The sequence below is a fragment of the Anolis sagrei genome, chromosome 5 (genome assembly GCF_037176765.1).
Source record: "Anolis sagrei isolate rAnoSag1 chromosome 5, rAnoSag1.mat, whole genome shotgun sequence".
Classification (NCBI taxonomy): Eukaryota; Metazoa; Chordata; class Lepidosauria; order Squamata; family Dactyloidae; genus Anolis; species Anolis sagrei.
Window position 1 is genome coordinate 19017558 of NC_090025.1, and position 23829 is coordinate 19041386.

At 39.9% G+C, this 23829-nt stretch overlaps 1 protein-coding gene and 1 long non-coding RNA gene across 7 annotated transcripts in view; both read right to left on the reverse strand.

The window, feature by feature from the left end:
• LOC137097154 (uncharacterized) overlaps positions 1-23829 on the reverse strand; it is a 336194-nt gene that overhangs the window by 25559 nt on the left and 286806 nt on the right. The gene's annotated exons all lie outside the window — the stretch shown is intronic.
• MAPK10 (mitogen-activated protein kinase 10) overlaps positions 1-23829 on the reverse strand; it is a 272191-nt gene that overhangs the window by 25559 nt on the left and 222803 nt on the right. For all 6 annotated transcript variants that reach the window (XM_060779279.2, XM_067468579.1, XM_067468577.1 and 3 more), the window contains 2 exons: positions 15772-15954; positions 8351-8475 (listed from right to left, as the gene is read on the reverse strand). In XM_060779279.2, the coding sequence (XP_060635262.1) occupies positions 8351-8475; positions 15772-15954 (308 nt within the window). The remainder of the gene's footprint in view (positions 1-8350; positions 8476-15771; positions 15955-23829) is intronic.

The window sequence follows — 23829 nt, forward strand, 5'->3', positions numbered from 1 at the left end:
TATATCATTCATATATATTTGCTTGCATATATATTTGCATCTTGTTAAAACACACACATACACACACACACACACACTGGAGCTACTTATGGAAAAAAATCACACACAGAAAAGTGAGCTAGATCATTTGAATAAATAGTTGTGAGCAACAGTTTTATTCAATACACATCTGTCACTCACTGATTTTACAAAAAGAACAACATCCGCTCTTTGCATAGTTGAGATATATAGCCATGTAATTGAATGCTGAACAGAAGCTCCTATTATAAACTACAAAATGGAGATGAAACAGCATGCGTAAATGCCTTCAGTGAAATGCTACATGTCTCGTTTGTAATTATATTTCCAAACTACACTTGGACAACTTTTACTTATTGCATTGTATTGTACTTGAATATTTCTGATTACTATAATTATATAGTGTCAATAACTCCAGACTTGTACATTGTATTCTTTTCTATATGTTCTGATCATAACCATACATAGTATTAGAGATGTGGGCACAGCACACTATGGAATTGTATAAGAGCAGTACAGTATTGGCAGTTTCATTTTCTATTCCTTTTCTACTTGTGGGCAACTTGGAATTTCTTTTTCTCAGAGGAATAACTTGGGATCAGCTAACAGGTCAGCAGGGGAGACAGGAGAGATGGGAGTTCATTGTCTCCAGAACAAATCTTTACAGCACTGGAGTATGTCTAAACATTCATTCCAAGCCACACAATTGTAACACAGTGTTTTCTGCTGCAGGCTTACAGCAATTTCCATAATTAGGGTGGCTATTGATATAAAAAGCACCCGTTTGCTGTTGGTTTACACTATATGCTACTCTGAGTAATTGCATCCCATGGGATGTGGTTTGCCTGGAGGAAAAACAATTGGAAATGACTACATAAACCAGCTGGTAGTTTGTGTACTCAGAGGACTTTCACATTTCAGCTTGTTTGTAGGTTTACTGGAGGCTGTCTGGAATGCAGGAATTGGAGTACAATTCCGAAAAGGTTTTTTGGGGGCAGGGCGATATGCCATGCAAGGCTCTGCTGCAGGAATGGGAACCAGTTTATAAATTGGTCAAATGTTTAAGGGCTACACTTTTGGCTCATAGACGGAAAGAGTTGGAAGAGATTTTATAAATATATGTGAGAATAAATAAGAAGGTTAAGACAGCAAGCACAAGAGAAACCTAGTGGCTCAGAGTATGAGAATAGCAACAGGTTGAATATTCCTTATCTGAAGTGCCTGGCACTAGAAGTGTTTTGGATTTTTTTATTTTGGAATACCTGTAGTTGTATATATTAACATAATGAGACATCTTGGAAGTGTACCTTTATGTTTCATTTACAGCTTAAACATAGGGATTTTTTTCTACGATATATTTTAACAATTGTGTACATGAAACCAGATTTGAATACACTGAATTATCAGAAAGAAAAAGTATCACCATCTCAGCTGCTTATGTAGATGTTTTTGAAATATTTGGGATTTTAGAAATCCAGATAAAGAAAGCTCAACCTGTTCCGGTGACTCAGCATACACCAGTAGAAAGACTGAGTTGCAGAGAACAAGACTCTTGAGAATTGACTGCAGATTTGTTTAAATAAAGTTCCTTGGTTTTTGTTATATAACTCTTACTTGCATCTTACTCATAACCAGAACTACATGAAACTGGGACCCGAGGGGCCATCTAGTCCAATGCTTTATCAGAGCAGAACCCATAACTAATGACTTCATCACACTAGAGCAGGGGTCCACAAACTTTTTAAACAGAGGGCCAGGTCACAGTTCCTCAAACTGTTGGAGGGCCGGATTATAATTTGAAAAAAACATGAATGAATTCCTATGCATACCACATATCTTATTTGTAGTGCAAAAATCACTTTAAAACAGTACAATAATTAAAATGATGAACAACTTAACTAATATAAACTTATTAGTATCTCAATGGGAAGTGTGGGCCTGCTTTTGGCTCATGAGATAGGATTGTTGTTGTTTTTGTTGTGTGCTTTCAAGTCTTTTCAGACTTAGGTTGACCCTTAGCGAGGGCCGGGTAAATGACCTTGGAGGGCCGCATCCGGCCCCCGGGCCTTAGTTTGAGGACCCCTGCACTAGAGCATCTATCCACTTTAAATTCAGTTGCTGCCTCCTGCAGAATTCTGGGGTTTTTAGTTCAGTGAGGCCCAGGACCTCTTTGGTTGAGCTATTTAAAGGCCTTCCTTAAACTACAAATCCCAGAATTCTGCAGGAGGCAGCAACAGGATTCAAAGTGGATCGATGTTCTAGTGCAGTGGTTCTCAACCTGTGGGTCTCCAGATGTTCTGACCTTCAATTCCCAGAAATCCTAACAGCTGGAAAACTGGCTGGGACTTCTAGGAGTTGTAGGCCAAAACACCTGTTCAGTGAATATCAAACCTTCAGAAGCTTTTGGGGGACCTCATTAGAAATGTGTGGCCCAATAATAGGTTTATTTTGGAGAAGAGTATTGAATTTGTGGTTGTTAACTCCTGTTAAGTCAACTTTTACTTATGGTGACCCTATGCATGAAAAACCACCAAGTCCTCCTACCATCACTGTGTTACTCAAGTCTCACATACACAAAGCCATGGCTTCCTTGATTGAGTTTATCCATCTGGAATGTGGTCTTTTTCTTTTCCCACTGCTTTCTACCTTAATAAGCTTTATTGTCTTTTCTAGTGAATCGTGCAACAGCCTCAGTTTAGTCATCTTGGCTTCTAGAATATGACTAAACTTGATTTACTAAGACATGTTGATTTGTCTTTTTGGTTGTCCATGGTACCCACAGAACCCTTTTCCTATACCATATCTCAAATGAGTTGGTTCTTTTCAATTCACTTTATTCACAACCCAGCTTTCACAACCATACATAGAAATGGGAAATGATGGAATGAACAATCCAAACTTTAGTGCTCAATTATATGACCTTATTCTTCAGTGTATAAAATACTTAATTTTACACTAGGAAATGACATGAACAGCTAAATATAGTCAGAATTAAGTAAACATTCAAGCAGTATGTCTCTTTCTTCTATGGGAGGAATATAGAGCAGGACAATCCTCCAAACCTCATGCAGGTCACAAAGCATCCATGCATAATCCTAAAGGAAATGCCCTTGAAGAAAACTCAGAAGCTTTAATTAATTCAGGAAATTCCCTGCTAGCATTCTGACTGGTTCAGCTAGGTGGAGCCATATTACACCAATTCTTAAACAATTACATGTCTGCCTATTTGTTTCCCAGTCCAATTCTAGGAACTGGTGAGCACTGTTAAAGTTCTAAACAGCTGAGGACCCAAAGATCACAAGAAAACGTCTTCTCAAGTCAACCTGACTGACTGTCCTTCTTCAGATAAGACCTTTTACTGAGCACCATTAGTTGATGATGCAGGAGAGCATTTTTCTACAGTACTGCTATGACCTTCAAACATCCTCCAACATTACAATATTAGTAAAGGACATTCTAAATGAGTTGATTGTCTCCACCTGCAATTTTATGCTATTGCTGTTCTTTAATGCCGGAGCTTGGGAAAATATTGCTTTTATTTATTTACTTATTTATTTCCTATACTTATACCCTGCCCTTCTCACCATCACCACCCCGGGGGGGGGGGGGGGGGGCTCAGGGCAGCCTCACAACAAGCTCCATAACCACCTGCATTTTCTCAATTGCTGCTGTGTTTTACATTACATAATGGAGTTTGAGAAGTGGTTTTCACTGTTTTGTGTTTTTATTACTGGTTCATGTTGCAAGTTGCTTCTGGTCACTTCTGGTGTGAGAGAAATCAGCCATCTATAAAGATGTTGCACAGGGATGTCCCAGATGTGTTGCAATCCTGCCTGGAGGCTTCTCTAATGTCCCCTGCATTATCACAGGATGTCTACATCCTACAACACTGGAGAAATTATACTGTTTAGTTGGTATTGCACCACTTGACATCCACTGGGAAGTAGCAGCCAATAATGAAAGGACCAAGGTAGTGACATCTCTGGTCCATCCCCTGTTCGGATATCACCAATGCCTTAAATCAAGAAATAGTTTTCTAAGATCTACAGAGATACTCACAGGAACACCTCAGCAAGTGAGAGTCCTAAAGTGGCAGGCTAAAACCTGGAACCTCAAGTCATGGCTGATACTGAATGAGAAACTTCCTCCTGGGCACACAGAAGAATGAGTGACTTGGAAGGTGCTAAACAGACTGCACTCTGGCACCACGAGATGCAGAGACAACCTTAAAAAATGGGGCCTCAAGTTGAGTCCACAACATGTGAGTGTGGAGAAGAGCAAACCACAGACCTCCTGCTACAATGCATTCTGAGCCCTACCACATGCACAATGGAGGACCTCCTTATAGCAACACCAGAGGCACTCCAAGTGGCCATCTACTGGTCAAAGGACATTTAGTATAATGCCAAGTTTTTTAAACTTTGTGTTTTTTAAATACATTATATCTGTACCCTCAGTTCCTTTCTGATACAATAAATACATTATTGGCTCAATTAGGATGAAGATAATTCTTGAAATTCATAAAAGAAAACGAAGACAGAAGCCATTCACAATATCCAGTCAAAAAGAAAGATATATCAGGAGTATAAGTTGGAGAGTTCTAAGGGTAGAAGATAGATGTAAAAATAAATGTCTGATGTCTCATATGCAATTCTCGAAGAAAGAAGTAGTGCTGGACTTCTGCTGCAGGTAAGGGTTGGGGTTAGGGATAGGGATAGGGTAAGGAAAGGAGATAAATAAACTGTGGTGCAGTCCTTTGACCATTGGTATCCCTAAAGGAATTCTATTATGGGGCTTTCTGGGCTGAGACGACTTACCTAAGGTCACCAGAGAATCAAACCCATGATAGAATTCCTTTAGGGTTACCATAAGGTATTTATTTATTTATCATGTCGGGGGCAACCAGACCATTGTATTACATTTCTAACAGAACAAAACAAACAAACAGATTTAAAAAAAACACAAAGTTTGTAAACTTGGTAGTTGATTAAATGTCCTTTGACCAGTATCTGGCCACTTGGAGTGCCTCTGGTGTTGCCGCAAGAAGGTCCTCCATTGTGCATGTAGCAGGGTTCAGGTTGCATTGCAGCAGGTGGTCTGTGGTTTGCTCTTCTCCACACTCGCATGTCGTGGATTCCACTTTGTAGACCCATTTCTTAAGATTGGCTCTGCATCTCGTAGTGCCAGAGTGCAGTCTGTTCAGCGCCTTCCAAGTCACCCAGTTTTCTTTGTGCCCAGGGGGGAGTCTCTCATTTGGTATCAGCCATTGGTTGAGGTTTTAGGTTTGAGCCTGCCACTTTTGGACTCTCGCTTGCTGAAGTGTTCCAGCGAGTGTCTCTGTAGATCTTAGAAAACTATTTCTTGATTTAAGTCATTGACGTGCTGGCTGATACCCAAACAAGGGATGAGCTGGAGATGTCACTGCCTTGGTCCTTTCACTATTGGCTGCTACTTCCCGGCGGATGTCAGGTGGTGCAATACCAGCTAAACAGTGTAATTTCTCCAGTGGTGTAGGGCACAGACACCCCGTGATAATGCGGCATGTCTCATACACTGTTTTAGCGTGGTGAGATGTGTTCCACACTGGGCATGCATACTCAGCAGCAGAGTAGCATAGCACAAGGGCAGATTTCTACCATAAGGTAGAAATAATTTTAAAGCACTCAATAACAACAAAACTTAATGGCAATAGACAGTTTCAATTACAGGAGACGGACACTAAACATTCATTCACATTCAGTTTCTCCCCATGAGAATAGGAAAAAAAAATCCTGAAATGATTTCCTTTTTAAAAAATAGAAGACTAATTATGTCACTCCGGATAATTACTTATTAACCTTATGTGCAAAAGTTATATCTATGGCCAGGCTGTAGCCATATGGGGCATCATGATTCTCAGATCTTGTAGTCAAAGCAGAAAAGGACACCAGCCTGTAGACTCTGACCCATCTCTCCGTATGGTACCTCATCACCATGGTAACCAAGCGCCTCTTAAACGCTAATGAATTTACACTCACAGCGACAATAACATTGGGAAAGGATTACAAGATGCTCTCTAAGGAATTTTAGGGGGCTTTCTCAGACTGATTACATGTCCTGGTTGTAATGGCATACAAACACCGGGCCTTTCCCCCCAGAGGGCAAGCACAGGGTTAATGATGCTTATGACCATTTTCTATGGAAGACTGGCTGCCGTATTCATGATCCCCTCCTCATTCCACCCTGCTGCTCACTGATATCAAAATAACTGATCTTGCCTGGAGAGTCTCTCCTACCTCCTTAACACAGGAAATGTGCACCAGAGATATTTCCTTAACCTTTTCTTGTCATGTTTCAATTGGTACATCTGGCTACATCTATGAATACAAATCATATGAGCATAAAATGTGCCAGATTCGTAGGAAAATTGGAACCTATATGAGCAGAGTTCCTAGGGTGAAAACTAGAGAGGGCAACCTTTTTAGTGATGGCACAGAAGAAGTAATTTCAATAGGTATTGCTTATTATCTAGTTGCATAACAAGCAGTTCCTAAAGAAATCCCCTCTTCTACTCAATGAGGACAAGCCCTCTCCCACTCCCAATTTCTCAACCCAACACCATATCTGCCTGATCCCAGAAGCCAAGCAAAGCCAGTCCCTTCTCAGTACTTGGATGGAAAACTGCCTGTGAATGCCAGGTGCTGGGGGGCTTTATTTCAGATGAAGGAACTGACAAAAGCACTGTGGAGTATTCCTTGCATTTAAAAAAACCTCTTATGAAATGAATGGGATCACTACTGACTTGAAGGCCCGTACACAGATATATGAGAGGAAGTATAATATAATAGAAAACATAATGGTAACTTGAAAGGTTCATATGCAAGTCCCCACTGCATGGCTTGGGCCAATTGCATTCTCTCACAGACAGACTTATTACCCAAGGTAATTCAGGCAAAGTGGGAAGGAGGAGAGCCATCAAAGAACTCATTGAAGAAGGTGGCTTGCAGTATAAGATTAAAAGAAACTACAATGAAAACAATGCACAAAACACATTGGCTAGACAATACTATTCAAAACAATTGTAAATTAAATATTGGGGCATGTTTAAAAACCTAAAGTTCAAAATCCAGCAGACCTCACTGCAGTACCAATTGAAATCAATGACCTGTCACATATGTGTGTGTGTGTGTGTGTGTGTGTGTATGTAATTTATACATGAGCACATGCATGCACACACAGTATCTTGTGGAAGTGAATTCTATAGTCTAGGACAGTGGTTCTCAACCTGTAGGTCCCCAGATATTTTGGCCTTCAACTCCCAGAAATCCTAACATCTGGCAAAGTGGCTAATATTTCTGGGAGTTGTAGGCCGAAACACATGGGGACCCACAGTTTGAGAACCACTGGTCTAGGAACAGTCACTCAGAAGTCTCATTTGCATGCCTTGATCGAATTCATTTGGGACAGTGTTTGGAGAAAGAAAAAGCACTCTGCCAAATATGGTAAAGCCTGGCTGGTTTATGTAAGTTCAGTAATTTCATATAGTCTGGGTCCACAACGTATCATGCTGTTACAGTGGGAACAAGTCACAGCAAGAGGGTAATAGTGACAATGTGGACAGCAGTCTGGGATGAAAGTCTCCTCTCTTCAACAAATGCTTCAAAGTAAGCTAAATCAACAGAAGAAAGGCACAAGGAACCAAGATCTTTCCTTTTCTTCTTTTCCAGTTCCTGAAATCTTTCTATATACCCTACCAGCCTCTTCGTGACCACTGGGAGATCTTGGCTTTCCCTCCTTCAGGCTACTAATAAGTGATAGCCATTGAGAAATAGCATCCCCCAGGGCTATTCTGAACCTGGAACATTTTATGTGGAGGATTATCAGGTGCTCGAGAGGGTAGGAGTATGGAGATATCTGTCATTTCACTCTTTGAGCTATAAAAGAGTTTGCATTGTAAAGCTTACCATGGGTTTCAAGCCTCACCTCTTCATGTCTTAGCAGCATTGCTGGGGAAGTATAATCTACTCAGACAGTGAGTAGACAACTGCATAGTTAGAGAAAAGGTTGTATCTCACTCACTTGCTCCACCAAAGCTATAGACTGATGCCACTTGTCTTAACTGGTCAGTCACATCAAAGAAGGGCAATATGGGAACATATTAGAATGTACCAAAATTGTATGGCAATGGTTAAAAATTATTCACCCACATGAGAAGCCCTGCTCCTCCTTAAAATGGCTACCGCTGTCATGTGAAACCATTTGAAACAACGTCAAAATGGAGTTAGCAGAATGATGACTCTGACAGTCATCATTCTGCCACTGTTTTACTTACTGCCTCCAAAGTTTTACTTACTGCCTCCACTTCTGCCGGGTCATACCAGACATTAATGTACGGATGCTGTAAGGCTTCATCCACGGATATCCGTTTGGCTGGGTCAATCACTAGCATCTTTGACAAAAGGTCCCTGGCTTGGCTAGCTGGAACAGGGAAACAAAAACAGAAAATGTGTCAGAGCAAAATAATATGTAGTGAACACAGGGTACAGAGAAACAGCAACAACAAAATCAAGTTCACTTGTTAAAACTAAGCAACACATTTTTGCTAGTTTCCGAGGATTTCTTTTGTTCTCAACGCAACACCACATTCTTGTTAAATTCTATTTAGATTACTGCAACACACTCTACATGGGGCTGCCTTTGAGGACTATTTGGTAACTTCAACTAGTCCAATGATCAGCAGCCAGATTGCTCACTGAAGTTGTGTACAGGGAGCATATTACCCCCCCCCCCCCCATTTATGTCAGCTCCACTGGCTGCCAATTTGCTACAGACCACAATTCAAAGTACTGACCTTGGCCTATAAAGCCCTAAACCGTTCTGGCCCAGCTTACCTCTCTGAATGTATCTACCTCTACAACCCACCTCAGGGATTAAGATCATCGGGAGAGGCCCTGCTCTTGATCCCACCATCCTTGCAAGTGCAGCTGGTGGGGACAAGAGACAGGGCCTTTTTGGTGATGCCCCCATGGCTGTGGAACACCCTTCCTAATAAAATCAGATCACACCCCCCCCCCCCCAGCCTTTAGGGACCAAGCATTTGAGAAGCAGATGCAGCAATAAACAATGAGAATGATTTATTGGACTGAGAATGGACTCGCCTTGATTATGACTTGAACTTGCAGAATATTAATTGGATGTTTTTATATGTGATATTTTAATGATTGTTTTAAATGTAAATTGTGATTATAATTGTCTTGTTTGGGCACCGATTGTGAGGCCGCCATGAGTCTCCTTTCACCCGGGGGGACGAGGGGTTGAGAAGGACGAGATACAAATAAATAAATAAATAAATAAATAAATACACTCTTTGTTCCACTCTTGGTCAGAGAGAATCCCCACGTATGAGTCAAATTTCCCTTTGCTCAAATCTTGTGGGGAAAGTCTCTTGTTCTTCCTTTCTTAAAAAAAAACTCCTCTTTTTTGGTGTCATCTTCCACAGTGGTTCTTGTTCATCCTGTACACAAGTTGCTGAACTGTTGCATTCAGGATTCTGTCACTATTTATTTTCACTTCCTTAATTGCTTGAAAGATTTCATCTGACATTCATTGAGGCTTCTCTCATCCTTTTCTTTTTACTGCAGTTCGTGTTCTGTTCCATTCCTCCATAACAATGTCCCTGGCTTCAGTTCTAACTCCTGGCCAATTAGGTTTAATAGTGCCAACCCCCATCTAAGAGAACTGAACCTTCTCCAAAAAATTATAGAAAATGAAAACTAGAAGAAATGACCATACATTTTGAACCACATCTTTTTCCCTATTTGTGGCTGTAAATGTGGAAGCACAGATATCAAAATTAGCTCTGTCCTTGCTGCAGCTTGCCCACCCCAGTCTAAGAGAATAACAAAAATACTTCTGCAGCTCTTCCTCTAATCTGTTGGGAATAACTGTATCCTTTCCCTCCATTTGAAGAATAATAGCTGCATCAGCAGCTGAAGCTATCAAATTGCTGCAGCATCACTAACCCAAACCTGCTCTATTTGCAATGAAGTAACTACTTCTCTGGGATAAAAGCCATAAAACTGGAAGTAGTTTTAGCAGCGATTCTGGGCTATATTTTTAATATCCACTGAGATTCAGATGTGGGAATAATAAGTAAGCCACCAATTCTGACCAGTACAGACCAATCGTTCTGACAGATGGAGCTTGATTAATCCCCTGATGAAAGCTCATTTTGATGATTGACATGGAAAGAATCCAACATTTGCCTTGTTTGGGATCAGTCCTCCTGTATCTGTCAGTCAAAGCACACACATAGACACTCTAAGTGTGGGTGTGAATCTGGTGCGGCTTTCCTCCCCAGCAACCATTTTAACACTGAAAGATTTTTCATATGTCAAGCGCCTCAAGCACAGACGTCATCTTCTACTGTTTCTCCTATCTTTTCTCTACTGCTATCACCTGTAATTCATTATGTAAATACAAAAGTTTCTCTACCCATTTATCATTTGGAGGATGTATTTAAATGATCAACCAAACAGTATGAAAACTAGTAGCATGTTTTGTCTTCCAAGGACAATAAAGCATTGATAAGAAGGCACAATTATTCCAGATTACTCCTGAATAATTAACACCTTCAAGTTCTCTTTTTACATGACTCATAATAACCTAAAGGTGCCAGATCTTGGTGTCTGATCTTGGAAATTAAACAGAGTCAACCCTGGTAGTAGATCTATGGGAGACCACCAGTCAATACAAGGTATTATTGGTCGTATTTCACAAGAAAGAAGTGAGAAAGCCCCCTCGACGAAACTGAAGTCCATCAGAGTTCTTTGATTTCTACCTAAAAATTAATTCTGATGTGATCGGTGTTAAATTGTAAGGCGACCATTCCATCCTTGCATAAAAAAGTAAATTTATTTTTATATACCTTTCCAAAATGATTTTTGTACTATATATTTTAAAAATATTATATGTTTTCCATTTTCCCTGACAGAAAAAAATGAACATTTTTGTATTTTGTTTTTGAAATTACACTCTTCCACATTTTCCATTCCATGTGTTTGTTTGTTGTTTTTGAATGTATGGCTATGAATATTTTCATTCCCACACAAATCATTTCCAGCACTGTTAAGTGTGTGTGTGTATTTTTGATTTCCAATTGCATTCTGATTTCCAATTGCAGCCACATTCAGGTCACAGCACTCCTCAAGTTCCCATCACAATGGAAAGAAAAGTTAATTTAAGGATTTAAACATTTCAGCCTGGCTTCAGATTGCGAGCTTTCTCATTTCCTCCTCTCCTTTACAGTAGCAGTTACTAAAGAAGGCATTAGGACTATAATTATTTGCTAATATTGTTCTGAAGGAACATTTCTCTTCTTACTATAAAGATATCTGACAACTGTGCTGTATGGTCATTATTCTGTGTAATTCTCACATGTGGGTTTTTGCACAGAAAACAGAATTTTCTTTTGCAGAAAATATTTCTGAAAATATTTTTTTCATATAAAAAATTGTTTCCTGTGCAGAAAATGGGGTTTTCAGTACCAAAAACCCACATGTAAACTTTGTACAGAATAAATTTTTAACTGTAAAGGAGCCCATTACGGCGGGAAGTTTCTAATCATAGTTTCCCAACACATGGTTTAAATCATTCCTCAATTCATTCAATTTTTTCCATCCCTAATAGACATGAGCAAAATATGGTCTTCTACATTTGGATCCCCAAATGGAATATGCAGCCTTTTAGCTGCTCTCACCGCGCCCCCCCCCCCAAATGTTTTTTTTTTCTTTTTCTGGCCATCAAGGAATGAATTTGAGTTGAAGATTGTGCCACATTCACTGTTGAACATTTTACATCAACACACAATTCCCAAAACCAGAAGTGAATTCTGAAACTCCTGCAAAATTTGCTCACCCTTGTTCTAGAGCAGCCATGGGCAAACTTTGGCCATCCAGGTGTTTTGGACTTCCACAATTCCTAACACCCAGTAGGCTGTTAGGAATTTTGGAAGTTGAAGGCCAAAACACCTGGAGGTGCAAAGTTTGCCCATGACTGTCCAAGAGCCACATCTCACTGCATCCATTGACTTTCAGTACCATTTTTTTCAAGGAACAGAAGGGTTTGCAACATCAAAGGAGAGGAACTCATTTCATAGTCCCATAGTTCCTTAAATCCTGTGTGCTTTATACAACTACTAGTTTCAGTTCTCAACAACAGTTCAAAAAGCCAAACTCATTGATTTTCATGGTTTTCATGATTTCCATGTCAAGGTCTGAATCACAAATTAGGAACAAAAATGCTAGTCATATAACCCTAGAAACACTCTTCTAGGAATGTCATCCTTATCATTCCAGGGATACATCCATCCATTAGCGTGCAGGTTGCCCTTATGAGCTAAAATAGTTTGACTTTCAGTCCCTTGCCATGCTGAAATCCAAAACATTTGAAAGGCCAAAAGCTGATCTACAAGCAATTGGAATTGTGTAAGTAGGTTTGGTGTAGTCCAAGGCTGGGTAACTGGAGAATACCCATTTCAAATAGAATGAAAGTTGCTCCTTAATTGCCATCATGTCATTGTTTATGTCCATTGCTACTTACAACAAAGAGTACACATGGAATTAGTTATAGCAGTTTCAGTTTTATGGTTCATTTTATTGTTATTGTATTGTTTCTCCCCCCTGGGAACAAGAATATGTTCAAGCTGCTTTGTGACTTATTGTGCTCCAAACAAATTATGGGTTGGAGTAATATGAATTCTCTCTAGAAAGAAATGAGCATAAGGAGATCTGTAAATAGCATCTACAGATGGAAACCAAATATCAAAATATCACTTCTGGCTACAGAAGGAGATACCTCTGGCTTTCTGTATGTCAAGCACATTTCTTAATGGTAAAGTTTTTGGGGCCTGTTTTCAAAAGAGAGAGAACTACATCAGGACAGAAAATCAGAATGTGGAAAATAGCTGTATCTGCATGTGTGAAAATATGTTTGCAGCCTTTATCCATAAACCCAGTGAGTGGAGGAACATCTTAATTATCATTCCCTCAGCATCTGCTTTTAATCCTTTGTAAATCCATTATTCTGTTTCCTCTCTGGGGTGGTACAGTATAGTGTGATGTGGGGGTAGGATTATAGAAAGAGCTCAGTGTTTCTGAAGACATTTGGCCAGACTTTCAATCACCCCCCAGAGTGGAGACAAACAGCCTTGCTGTATACTGGAGAAATGTATTCTGGGTAATGGCATGCAAATTGCAGCAGATTAAAAAACATCACACGTTGCCACCACAAGCAACCTTGAGAAGCCATGTGTGGAAGACTGATACACGCATCAAGTTTGCCGAAGATCCCAAAACTATAATTGGAGGCCTTTTTGTTATATTTAAACACACATCAATCATTGTCACATTCAGAAGTGTGCCATCCTTTTGTAGATAATCATGGGTTCATTATAGCTTTAAAATAATTTCAGTTCTTTCCATGGTAAACAATGGCAACATCACATCTGGAGCAATTGTAATCATGCAGCACAACTTGGCTGCTAATGGTCCTGGCTGCTAATGCTAAATGGGGGCTGTATGCACTAGAGATATGAGCAATATGTGCAATTTTAAGAGTGTTTCAGCACACCAAGGAACGTTATTCACCACTTAGTCAACTATTGTAAAAAAATTCCCCTCACATTTTAGGGCTTTCTGAGAAGAATTTGAGCTTGTGTGTGTTTTTAAATGGGCTTTTGTTTGCATGTTCATATGCGTAAATGTGAATGCCCAAAACACATCATTTTTACCCCCCAAAAGACTACATGTTGTGCAAAATATTGGTTGGCATCCCATTAGGAATACAGAAAGTCCAGCTTTCTTCTTCATGTTTTGAATGAGTTGTGTGTATTTTTTGTTTATTTTTCACAGTTCAGTATACTCTCGGAAAATACATATAACATTTAGGCACAAAAAACTTGTTCCTAAATGTGAGAATAAAATAAGCAAAAACGTATATTCCTATTGTGCTTGTTCGTATTAACAAAGAAGAGAATACGAAACACTTTCGCCAACAGCCCTCACTATTGAATTCTTTCTAACAAGGTTTTGGTGTCATTGTATTCATAGCCTTGTTAAATGCAAGGTACTTTCTTGTAAACAGATAAAAGCTCTTAAATTCCCATTTACTCCTTTCTCATTGTCAGACAGTGGGCACAGACAGCCCTCCTATAATCATTCTGAGGGTAAGAAAATGGTTGACAACAAAGATACCTTAAGGATGTCTAGAAGTTTCATTCTGTTTACAGTTTGGAGCAAGCTGTATCTTTTAGATCAATGAGTAGATCAGAACATCGTTATCCCATAGATTTTGTGATGCTGTTCTCAGCACAAAAAGAATATGCCAAAATGTGCAGGAAAAATACATGTTTTAGAATCCAATAGACCTTTGGAAATATGTAACTTGAGCTACTGAACTGAAGCTATATCATACTTACCACATTTCATGTAAAATTGAGTAATATGGAAATGGAACAGAGAAGTTTATATATGTATATATGGAAAATTGATACAGAATGAAAATAGATCCCTTCACCCTTAAGAAAGATCATCTTCCCAGTAATCTGTGAACAATTTCAGTAGACCCAATGGAAGTTCCTTCAATTAATCCAAATTGGTCCAGTGAAAGTCCACCTTGAAGTCACTTTTTGCCAAAACAAACCAAGTATCAAACACTCATCAGAATAATGATAGGTGGCAAATCAATGTAGGTTGACTCTTGGCACCAGATACAGTTAGCAACAGCTCAGACAAGGGGAGGGGGCAATGGCAGCATCTAGTATTTTGGTTTTCATGTTGATTAAATTTCCAAAAATCTGCATTGTTGGTGCTAAATATTACTACAAATAGCTACTGATGGAAGGAGGTTCTTTAATGGAATATGCCTAAGAACTAGATAAAGAATTAACCATTGCATTTCACATTGCTCCAACATTTGCCACTGTGACATTTTTGTATTCTAGTTAGTAAATATGAGCATGATTTACCACTCCCCTCAAAAAACCTCTATCATGGCTAATTAATACTTTGGAGAAAATACTGCTGCATAGGTAAAGGTTTCCCCTGACATTAAGTCTAGTTGTGTCTGACTCTGGGGGGTGGTGCTCATCTCCCTTTCTAAGCTAAACAGCTGGTGTTGTCCATAGATACCCCCAAGGTCATGTGGCCAGCATGACTGCATGGAGTTTTGTTACCTTCCCACAGAAGCGGTTCCTATTGATCTACTCACATTTGCATGTTTTAGAACTGCTAGGTCGGCAGAAGCTGGGCCTAACAGCAAGAGCTCAGTCCGCTGCCTGGATTTGAACTGCAAACCTTTCAGTCAGCAAATTTAGCAGCTCAGTGGTTTAACCTGCTGCGCCACCAGGAGGCCACATAACATTCTCATATATGCTTCTACAAATTTAGCAGGGGGGGGGGTCATTTCTTTTTGAACTACTAATCTGCTTGAGTTTTTATTAAAGCTAGAAAGTGGAAGGCAGCTTTTTCCTTCACAAACCTTTCCTCCACTGCACGCTTAGCAAGGCTTCTCTGATATAGCTAAAGTTACATAGTGTAGTAACATTGCAGGCATTTTTGCAAGTAGACCTGGCCTATACATACATAACTGATCATACAGTTGCTTTGATATACAAGATGAAATAAATATGGAACAGAAAGGGGAGAAATACATTTACAATGTGACACATATTTCTACTTGCTTGTAAATTGATGTGCATCCCTTCTTTGTCCTTACCTTTGAGTTTGTTGTGTTCTGAATCGGCGGGAAAGAGAGAATCTGGGAATAGTTTGGGGAAGGTGAGGCCGGCATATTTAGGTCTGTTTTCCACGTAGTTCCGCACTGTTGGTTGCAGTTTCTTCATGAATTCCGGGCAAGGGGTTCCCAGCTGTTCAATTACCTTATTCCACTGATCAATATCTGAGTAGAGATAGTTAAGGAAAAGAGAGGTGCAGAATTCCCCACCCTGTTTTAAATTATCCCAAGATAATTTTGCATTTTTTTTCCTATCCAACACAAATATTGTCAACCAATATTTGATTGACAAAAATGTCAGTCACTATGGAAACAGTATCATATTAAAGCAATTTCATCTACAGCCCAAACAAGCTCAAAAATGTGAATTTAAGATTGATATAGTATTCTTGATTTATAAAAGATGCTAATGCAACCTCTATATTAACATAATCTACCCATGCTTACCCATTCTTTTCTTCTCCTCCTTTTATTTTTTTCAGTCTGTGCCTAAATCTTAAACTTCTTGGAGGAGGGATCAGCCATACTTGTCCTTTGTGTAGTTCCATGCCAAAAGATGGTTGCCATATAAATAAATCATTAAACTTTAATGATTTGCTATTGTAAGATGTGATAATTGCTACTGATGTTACAGTGGGATTAGATATATCTATGAAGGTTAAGACTATCAGTGGTGGGGATGTTAAAAAAATCTTGTTCTCAAAGAAAGAAAATGTTTTGACAAATTGAAATACCTATAATAAAAAGAGGAGAACCGTTTTTAGATTTTTGCAACTTTTCTTCCAAAAAAAGAAGAAGCAGGAAACCCCTTAATTCTGTAAACAAACATTTTTGTGCAGAACACTGTTTTCTGTACACAATTATTTGGCTTTTGTGGAAAATAATGTTTGCACAAATATCGTTTACCAAGAAATAATTATAAGGGGAAGACAAGAGGAAGTCTACTGAGACCCACTTGCCTTAGAGTGCCCCCTTCCCAAAAAAATCTTGGCAGCTCTTTTGGGCCTTGGAAGCAGCCTATTAAAAGTTGTAGATAAGTTTCAGAAAAAATGGATGAGAAAGAACAATATTGAGAGAAAATAGATGAAAATACTGCAACTAACTTTGCTTGTATCTGTTTCCAGTTAGGTCTCCATCCCCATGATACTAATTTCCCCCCAGAAAAGTCAACCTACTGTAATATTTAAAATATTCTTATTATAACAAAGGGACAAAACCCACATGCTTGATTACCACCATGCTAAAGTACTGACCAGGCATTTTTTTCTAGTTTTTTTTTGGGGGGGGGGGCAATGTCTGGAAATGGGGTGATGACCAAGACTTAATATTTCCACCCTTGATGTCACCGCATGATATACTTCAAACAAATGGACCGATCTCTGCCAGAAAACCCAATATACAAGCGCCAAAATTGCAAAATGCGGAAATGAAAACCTGACAGACATGTCACTTTAATATGGAACAATCCTCAACTCTTGTCAATACAGGAACTTCAGTGATTAGATCTGCTATGATCTGGCAAAAGGAATGAAATATTTTAATAAGAAACCGGGCGCCAGTGGATTCATTCTAAGTCACAGCAACACATGAAGCCCTTTCAAAACATTGATCTATCCCACGCCACTAATTTTAAGCAGTATCTCTTCATGCTTCATTGCTTAAATTACCTATATGACCAAGATGTTGGGTTACATAAAAGGATAACTGCTTTATATGAACAGTGTTTTGGGGTCAACAGCATGCAAATTCACAGACGGAAGGGAAGAAATATAGTTGTTTCATTCTAGTTTAACTTGCCTATTGAAAGAAGACTACAAATGGGATCCATTATGGCAGAAGCTAATTCTTTCCCCACGCTAGCATTTTTGTATTGTTTACTATAGATGTGTTTCTGCAATTCAATACCAAAGGTTTTTGGTCCTCTGGTCTTCTTCTGATTCACTGAAGCTACTAACAGTCTAACTGTAGGTGTGACTGTGCAAACATATACACAGGCGTCATTCATTCATCAAGGAGCCCCTGGTGGAGCAATGGGTTAAACCCTTGTGCTGGCAGGACTGAAGACCAACAGGTCAGTGGTTCGAATCTTGGGAGAGCGGGTTGAGCTCCCTCTGTCAGCTCCAGCTCCCCATATGGGGACATGAGAGAAGCCTCCCACAAGGATGGTAAAATATCAAAACATCTGGGCGTCCCCTGGGCAATGTACTTGCAGATGGCCAATTCTCTCACACCAGAAGCAACTTGCAATTTCTCAAGTCGCTCCCAACATGGAAAAAAAATTAGTAAACAAACATCTTAGAAAGGAGCTTCTCTTTATAATGCCTTTATATGCTGGTCTAGATCCTATTTCCATCTTGACCTGTAACTAGCTAGAAGTCCTTTAGCAGCATCCGTATTGGAAAGAAAGAACAAAATTAACTTCGTAACTTTACCAACTAAGAGAAAATACACCCTAAATGAGAACAAAAGAATGAGAGAAAATATTACATAGTCTTTCAAGAAATGATGTGCAAACTTAATAGCATCACCCCTTATTTGTTTAAGAATACCAACATAATTAAGGGTAACGTTCAAACAAATCATCAGCTGTTAGCTGCTGGTTTCCAGGGAGTTATTTCTATAACAAAAATGCTTTTAATGGTTTAATTATAGAGGCTCTGTGAACAATTTTTAATAAGTACGTGGTTGCTTGACAGAAATTAGGCTTTTAAAATGCATTTTAGAAGGTACTTTTGGTTAACTTTATCTTTCTTTCTCCTTCTGGAAATATATTTGATTTTGTTTTACAAAAAAATATTAAAAGCCCATTTGCCTAAGCCCATAGGAATGATGAATGAATCCACTGCATAATAATAAGGACTCGCTATCTTTTAAAAGCAGGGGAAAGAATGAAAGAAAAGGGGGACCAAATGTTCAGGAAGCTTAATAAGTTGAAAAGCCACATTTGCTACAGATGGTTGATTCATTAAGAGGCAGAGCCAATCCCAGTTCTCTTTGATGAGCATGCATGCATGTTGAGGTGATGTTTGGAAGGACTCACAAGTATACAGCAGTTCTCTGAATTCTCCAGCTTCAAATAGGCATTTAGGCAAGACTGCCTTGTAGATGGCCATGTGCTGGGAGGAGGAGAAAGTCACTCGCTAACCTCCATAAGCTGGTTATCCCATTGCAGTGCTGATATCTCAGGTCCTCTCTTCTACAGAGACCAGACTTATGAAATAGCTTGAGGTGGGTCTCTGGAGGACAGTAAGGTCATGGTCACCACTGTGTGCATCATTTTTGTCATTGCATTGTGCACTATCACAACCCTCCCCTCCTGCTTTACTATTACCATCACCACCATGTTTTTCAGTTGCAGCACACAAGCATATCATTGTCTCCTTTGCTGCTTTCCTTTCCTTTTTTAAGTACAGTACAACCCAGGCATGGGCAAACTTCAGCGATCCAGATGTTTTGGACTTCAACTCACACAATTCCTAACAGTCAATAAGCTAGCTGGGATTGCTGGGAGTTGAAGTCCAAAACACCGGGAGGAGCAAAGTTTGCCAATGCATGGTGTAACCCCTGTATTCATGGGTGATACATTCCCTGACTTTGCATGGATTTGTAAAACCATAGATCATAGCAAATCCTATTGAAATGTATGATTTCTAGCCCAAGAATACTTGAGAGTCTCACTCGAAGACCTAGAAAATGCCTGGAGAAGACATATATTTTCAGATGTGAATAAATGAGGGGGTTGTACTGTATACTGGATTTGTAAAGTGTTTTTCTGAAGAAAACAGAAAAGAATGATAGAAGAGGGGAAGGGGGAATGGCATAGGATATGAACAAGGACTCACCAAAGATATTGATACCAACTGGTCATCTTTCTAAAAATACATTTTTAAAAGTTAACATCTTAAGAATAACATAACATATTCATGAATGGCCAAAGAAGTATGAACTTCAGACCATTGCATGATACGTGTAGTTGGTGAATGCAAAAGAATAGTGGTGGTCAGCATACCCAGTTTATCAAATTTTGCTATAACAAATATATTTGCGGTCAAAAGAGATTTGGAATAGAGAAATTAAGACGGTTTTCTGTTTGCTAACTATCACTCAATTCTAACTTTCTTCTCTTTATGATACCACATTTATATCAGTGGAACTTTCTACTGGGACAATAAGTGTCTCTTCTACCTGTAAAGCAGTGGTTCCTAAACTTTGGGTCACCAGATGTTTTGGACTTCAACTCCCAGAAATCCCAGTCAACTTACCAGCTGTTAGGAATTGTGGGAGCTGAAATCCAAAACACCTGGAGGCCCAAAGGTTGGGAACCACTGCTATAAAGTTTGTATAGTCCAGGGGCAAGACATGTCATGATTGGTCCAGTACTGATATTACGATATTTTGGTCTTGCTTGGCTGCACGCTTACCTGATTCCTAAATGAAATTTTCCACTGAACAGCTCTTATAGACCCTTTCAGTGGATTGTGTTGCATGACATTGAGATATTTTGAAAAAGTAAAGTGGTGGACAGTTTATTAGGTGTGGTTGTTACTAGGTAAAGCCTGTGGTTGTTTGGAAAGCCTGCCAAGGTTCCTTTGCTGTCCCCACTCCCCAGGCTTGTCCACCCTACCTGTAAACAAGCCTTCAGAAGTTTCTTTATCAAAACTACATGCAAAACTGAATTAAGGTTGGTGGTATCCTGGACCAATTCTATATCTTATAACATTCCACTGGGAAATGTAAACTGTCAAACTGGGAAGTGTGTCCAAGCAACATCAGTGTCATCAAGAGATGCTGCAGTGGGTTGCTTTTGCCTGAGTTTACTGGGAAGAGCAAGGTTTTGCTCCCTTCTCTCCCCCCCCCCCCCCGGATGAATTAATTGAGGGCAAATTATTCTTGCACTTGGAACTCACTGTCAGCTTGTTGAAGTAAACTAATGATAAAGTGGGCAATTGGAAGGAGTAGGAAACAGACATTTTAAAAACACCTCAAAAAGTGGGACAGTAGGATTAATAATGCTATCCCTGTCAAATTGGGACAGTTGCAGGGTGTGCCAATCCAAAAACAGGGACTGCATTGTGACTCATGGGTGACTCACTCTAGCCAGAGTCGTATAGAAATGTGATACAGAAGCCAAACATAACATTGTACAACATGAGAGACACCAGTACAAAAATCTTCAAGGCTGAACCTATTTTCAGCACCAGAGTTTGGATATGTTCGACAGCCAGAACCCCAATGTTCAAAAATACAGACAATAAATGATAAATTGGGTGTTTCAAGAAGAGGAAGGAACAAGAGGTAATCTTTCTTTCCCTTTTCAGGACCAGGCTCCTTGTATGTGTAGGGTCTGGAGCAACTGCATCAGCTGAACCATTCTTGGCTGGGTAGAAGTTTCATTGGGTTCAGTAGAGTATTTCATGCATAGGATGGAAGAATTAAGTGTAAAGGTATTGTGCTGGCACAGTAGTGCCAGGAGATTAAAATTTCTCTTTCTTGCTTTGCTAGTTTGCATGAATTTATTTAAGCCATGCATTTTACAATCAGGTAGCTTCTCCAGGTTGCAGCCATAGGGCCAGCAACCTGGCAATCATCGTTAGGGTCTTTAGACCCACCCCTTTTCCCAGGGTTTTGGAGGCAAAGGAGGACCTTTGTTCAGTCTCACTGTTTGAAGCCTAACAGAAGGACGTGTGGGATTCTCTTTCCCACTTGCACAAAGGCTTCACTTCTCACAGCTCTGTCGGGGGGAGTAAAGGGATACTCCCACAGCCTTTGCTGGGGGAATACAGCCAGCCTTTGCTGGGGCAACAGGACAGTTTCTACAGCCTTCATGGAGCAAAACTAAAGCTTGGCAGATCTACAGCAACCATTGTCTGGTAAGGGACCACTCGGGCTATCCATAAAGTAGCTTGGAGCCAGGAGTAGGGGCCTCACGCCACCAAGATAAAGAAAGATTGCCCAGGGAGGGGTCAGAAGATTTCCCTAAGGAAGAAAGGAACAGTTTACCACCAGTTGCCTGCCCTTGATTGCGGATTGCGGAAGCTACTGGTTTTCCAAGGTTATAAAGTGTTTAATTCATTTGTTTGAAGATTTAACCCCAAATAAAGAACTTTGTTGAATTTATTTTGAGCCTCAATAGAACTTTATGTTGGGAAATCTAAGGGGCCCTTCACCTGAGGCATCCCGGCATCCTGTTGGACATACAGAAGGAACGTCCTTTAAACAGACATTATTTCAGGCCCAGCGTGCGACAACACAGTATGTATGTATAAAGGAACTAAAACACAATATTTCATTTCTGCCATAAAACAAAAAAAACTCTCAAGTATTGTCTTTTTTTAGAGAACTAAAATATTACTCAGGGGAGTTTGGCTTTTCTGCTCTATTGCCCTTGCATCCCTTGTCTATCCTCCTAGATGTTTAATCTGTACCCGCCAAGTCCCAAGTGGAAAAAGGGTTAGTTTCCACATGTACTGCTCAGTGACATTTTTCTAATTTATTCTGACGGGTGTTTTTATTATATGCAAATCTTAATTCATATATGTAAACATATTCTAAGTTGAGCCTGCTTTATCCCTGCTGCAGTTTCATGTTCTACCAATTAAAGCAATTAACCGGGTTAAAAACAAAAAAGAATGTGCAAAAGTAGTAAGAAAACGTCCTTGGCCAAATTATATATTTTATTCACAGGTTTGGTCTTATCTTTCTGCCTGTGCACTACATAGCATCCATGTATTTGTCCATCAACATGCTCAACTTCTTCCAACTCATACATATTATAGGTTCTGGCCCTTGAGCACTCTAGCTGGAGACCAGCTGTGACCAGCAGTGCTGTAAAATTTGAAAAGGCAAGAAGGGAGAGCAAAAGAGAGAAATGTGCCAAGAGGAAGGCGCATCAAGCCAACTGCCTTCCACCTAGAAACTGATGCCCTCACTGCGGGAAAACATGCGGGTCAAGAATAGGGCTCCACAGACACCTACGTACTCACCTTCAGGACACCGTACTTAGAAGACAATCTTACTCAGACAACAAGGGAACACCTAAGTAAGTAAATATGTAAGTATAATAGGTTCAACACCCACAATACTTTGGGTAAACATGACAATATCTGAAGGATAGTTACAAAATGTTGAGATGGAGGGCAGTGGTTTTTGATTATTAAATAGTGTCTTGGAAGAAGTCATAGAATCATAGTCTTGAAAGAGACAACAAGGGCCATCCAGTCCAACTCAAGAAGAATCAAGACACCCCTGATAGATGGTCCTCCAGCCTTTGCCTAAAAACCTCCAGAGAGGGAGACTCTACCATTCTCTACCACTCTCTGAGGCAGCATATTCAGCAGGGAATGGGGAGAATCAAAAGTTCTGAATGCAGATGGAACCCACTACTAGGTCTTTCAAAAAACACAAAGCTTGGGGGAGCTATTTTTATGTCCCACAAACCAATACTCCCACATCATAATGCCCATGATGACTGGGTGTTCTGAGAACTGTTCTACAAATATGTAAATTTACTGTCCTTGGGGCATCTCTAAGAGAAAGCTTGTTCAAAAAAGAGGATTGGCTTTGTGCAAAGAGATACCTTGCTGACTCATCCAACCATACCCAGCCTAGTTTAATGCTTTCCTGTATGCCAGATTTCTCCAAAAGACTTACTCTGCAGTATCATTCCTAATAATAAGATGGCCTACTTCCTAGCTATCCACTACTGGAAACAGTATTGTAAAATTTGCCCAGATTATGCACCAATACTAGCAAGACTGTGGGCAATTGTCCAGAGATTTGAAGTGCTGTTGTCAACTGTGTGTCCCTTTTTGGTGTTACTTTTCTGGAGAGGAGTGTTGTTGCCAGAAATATTGCAGAGGAGCCATATTTCAGTGAAGGGACAGGTTTGTACTATCAAAGTCAGCTTATGTTGTATCCCAACTAACAAGAACACGGAAGATTCATACCCTCCAACAGACATGTAGCCTTGGGGGGGGGGGCTTGAGGGGGCTTCAGGCCCCCTCCCCCGAAACTCTCATGGTGGTCCACGAGAAGGCCTTA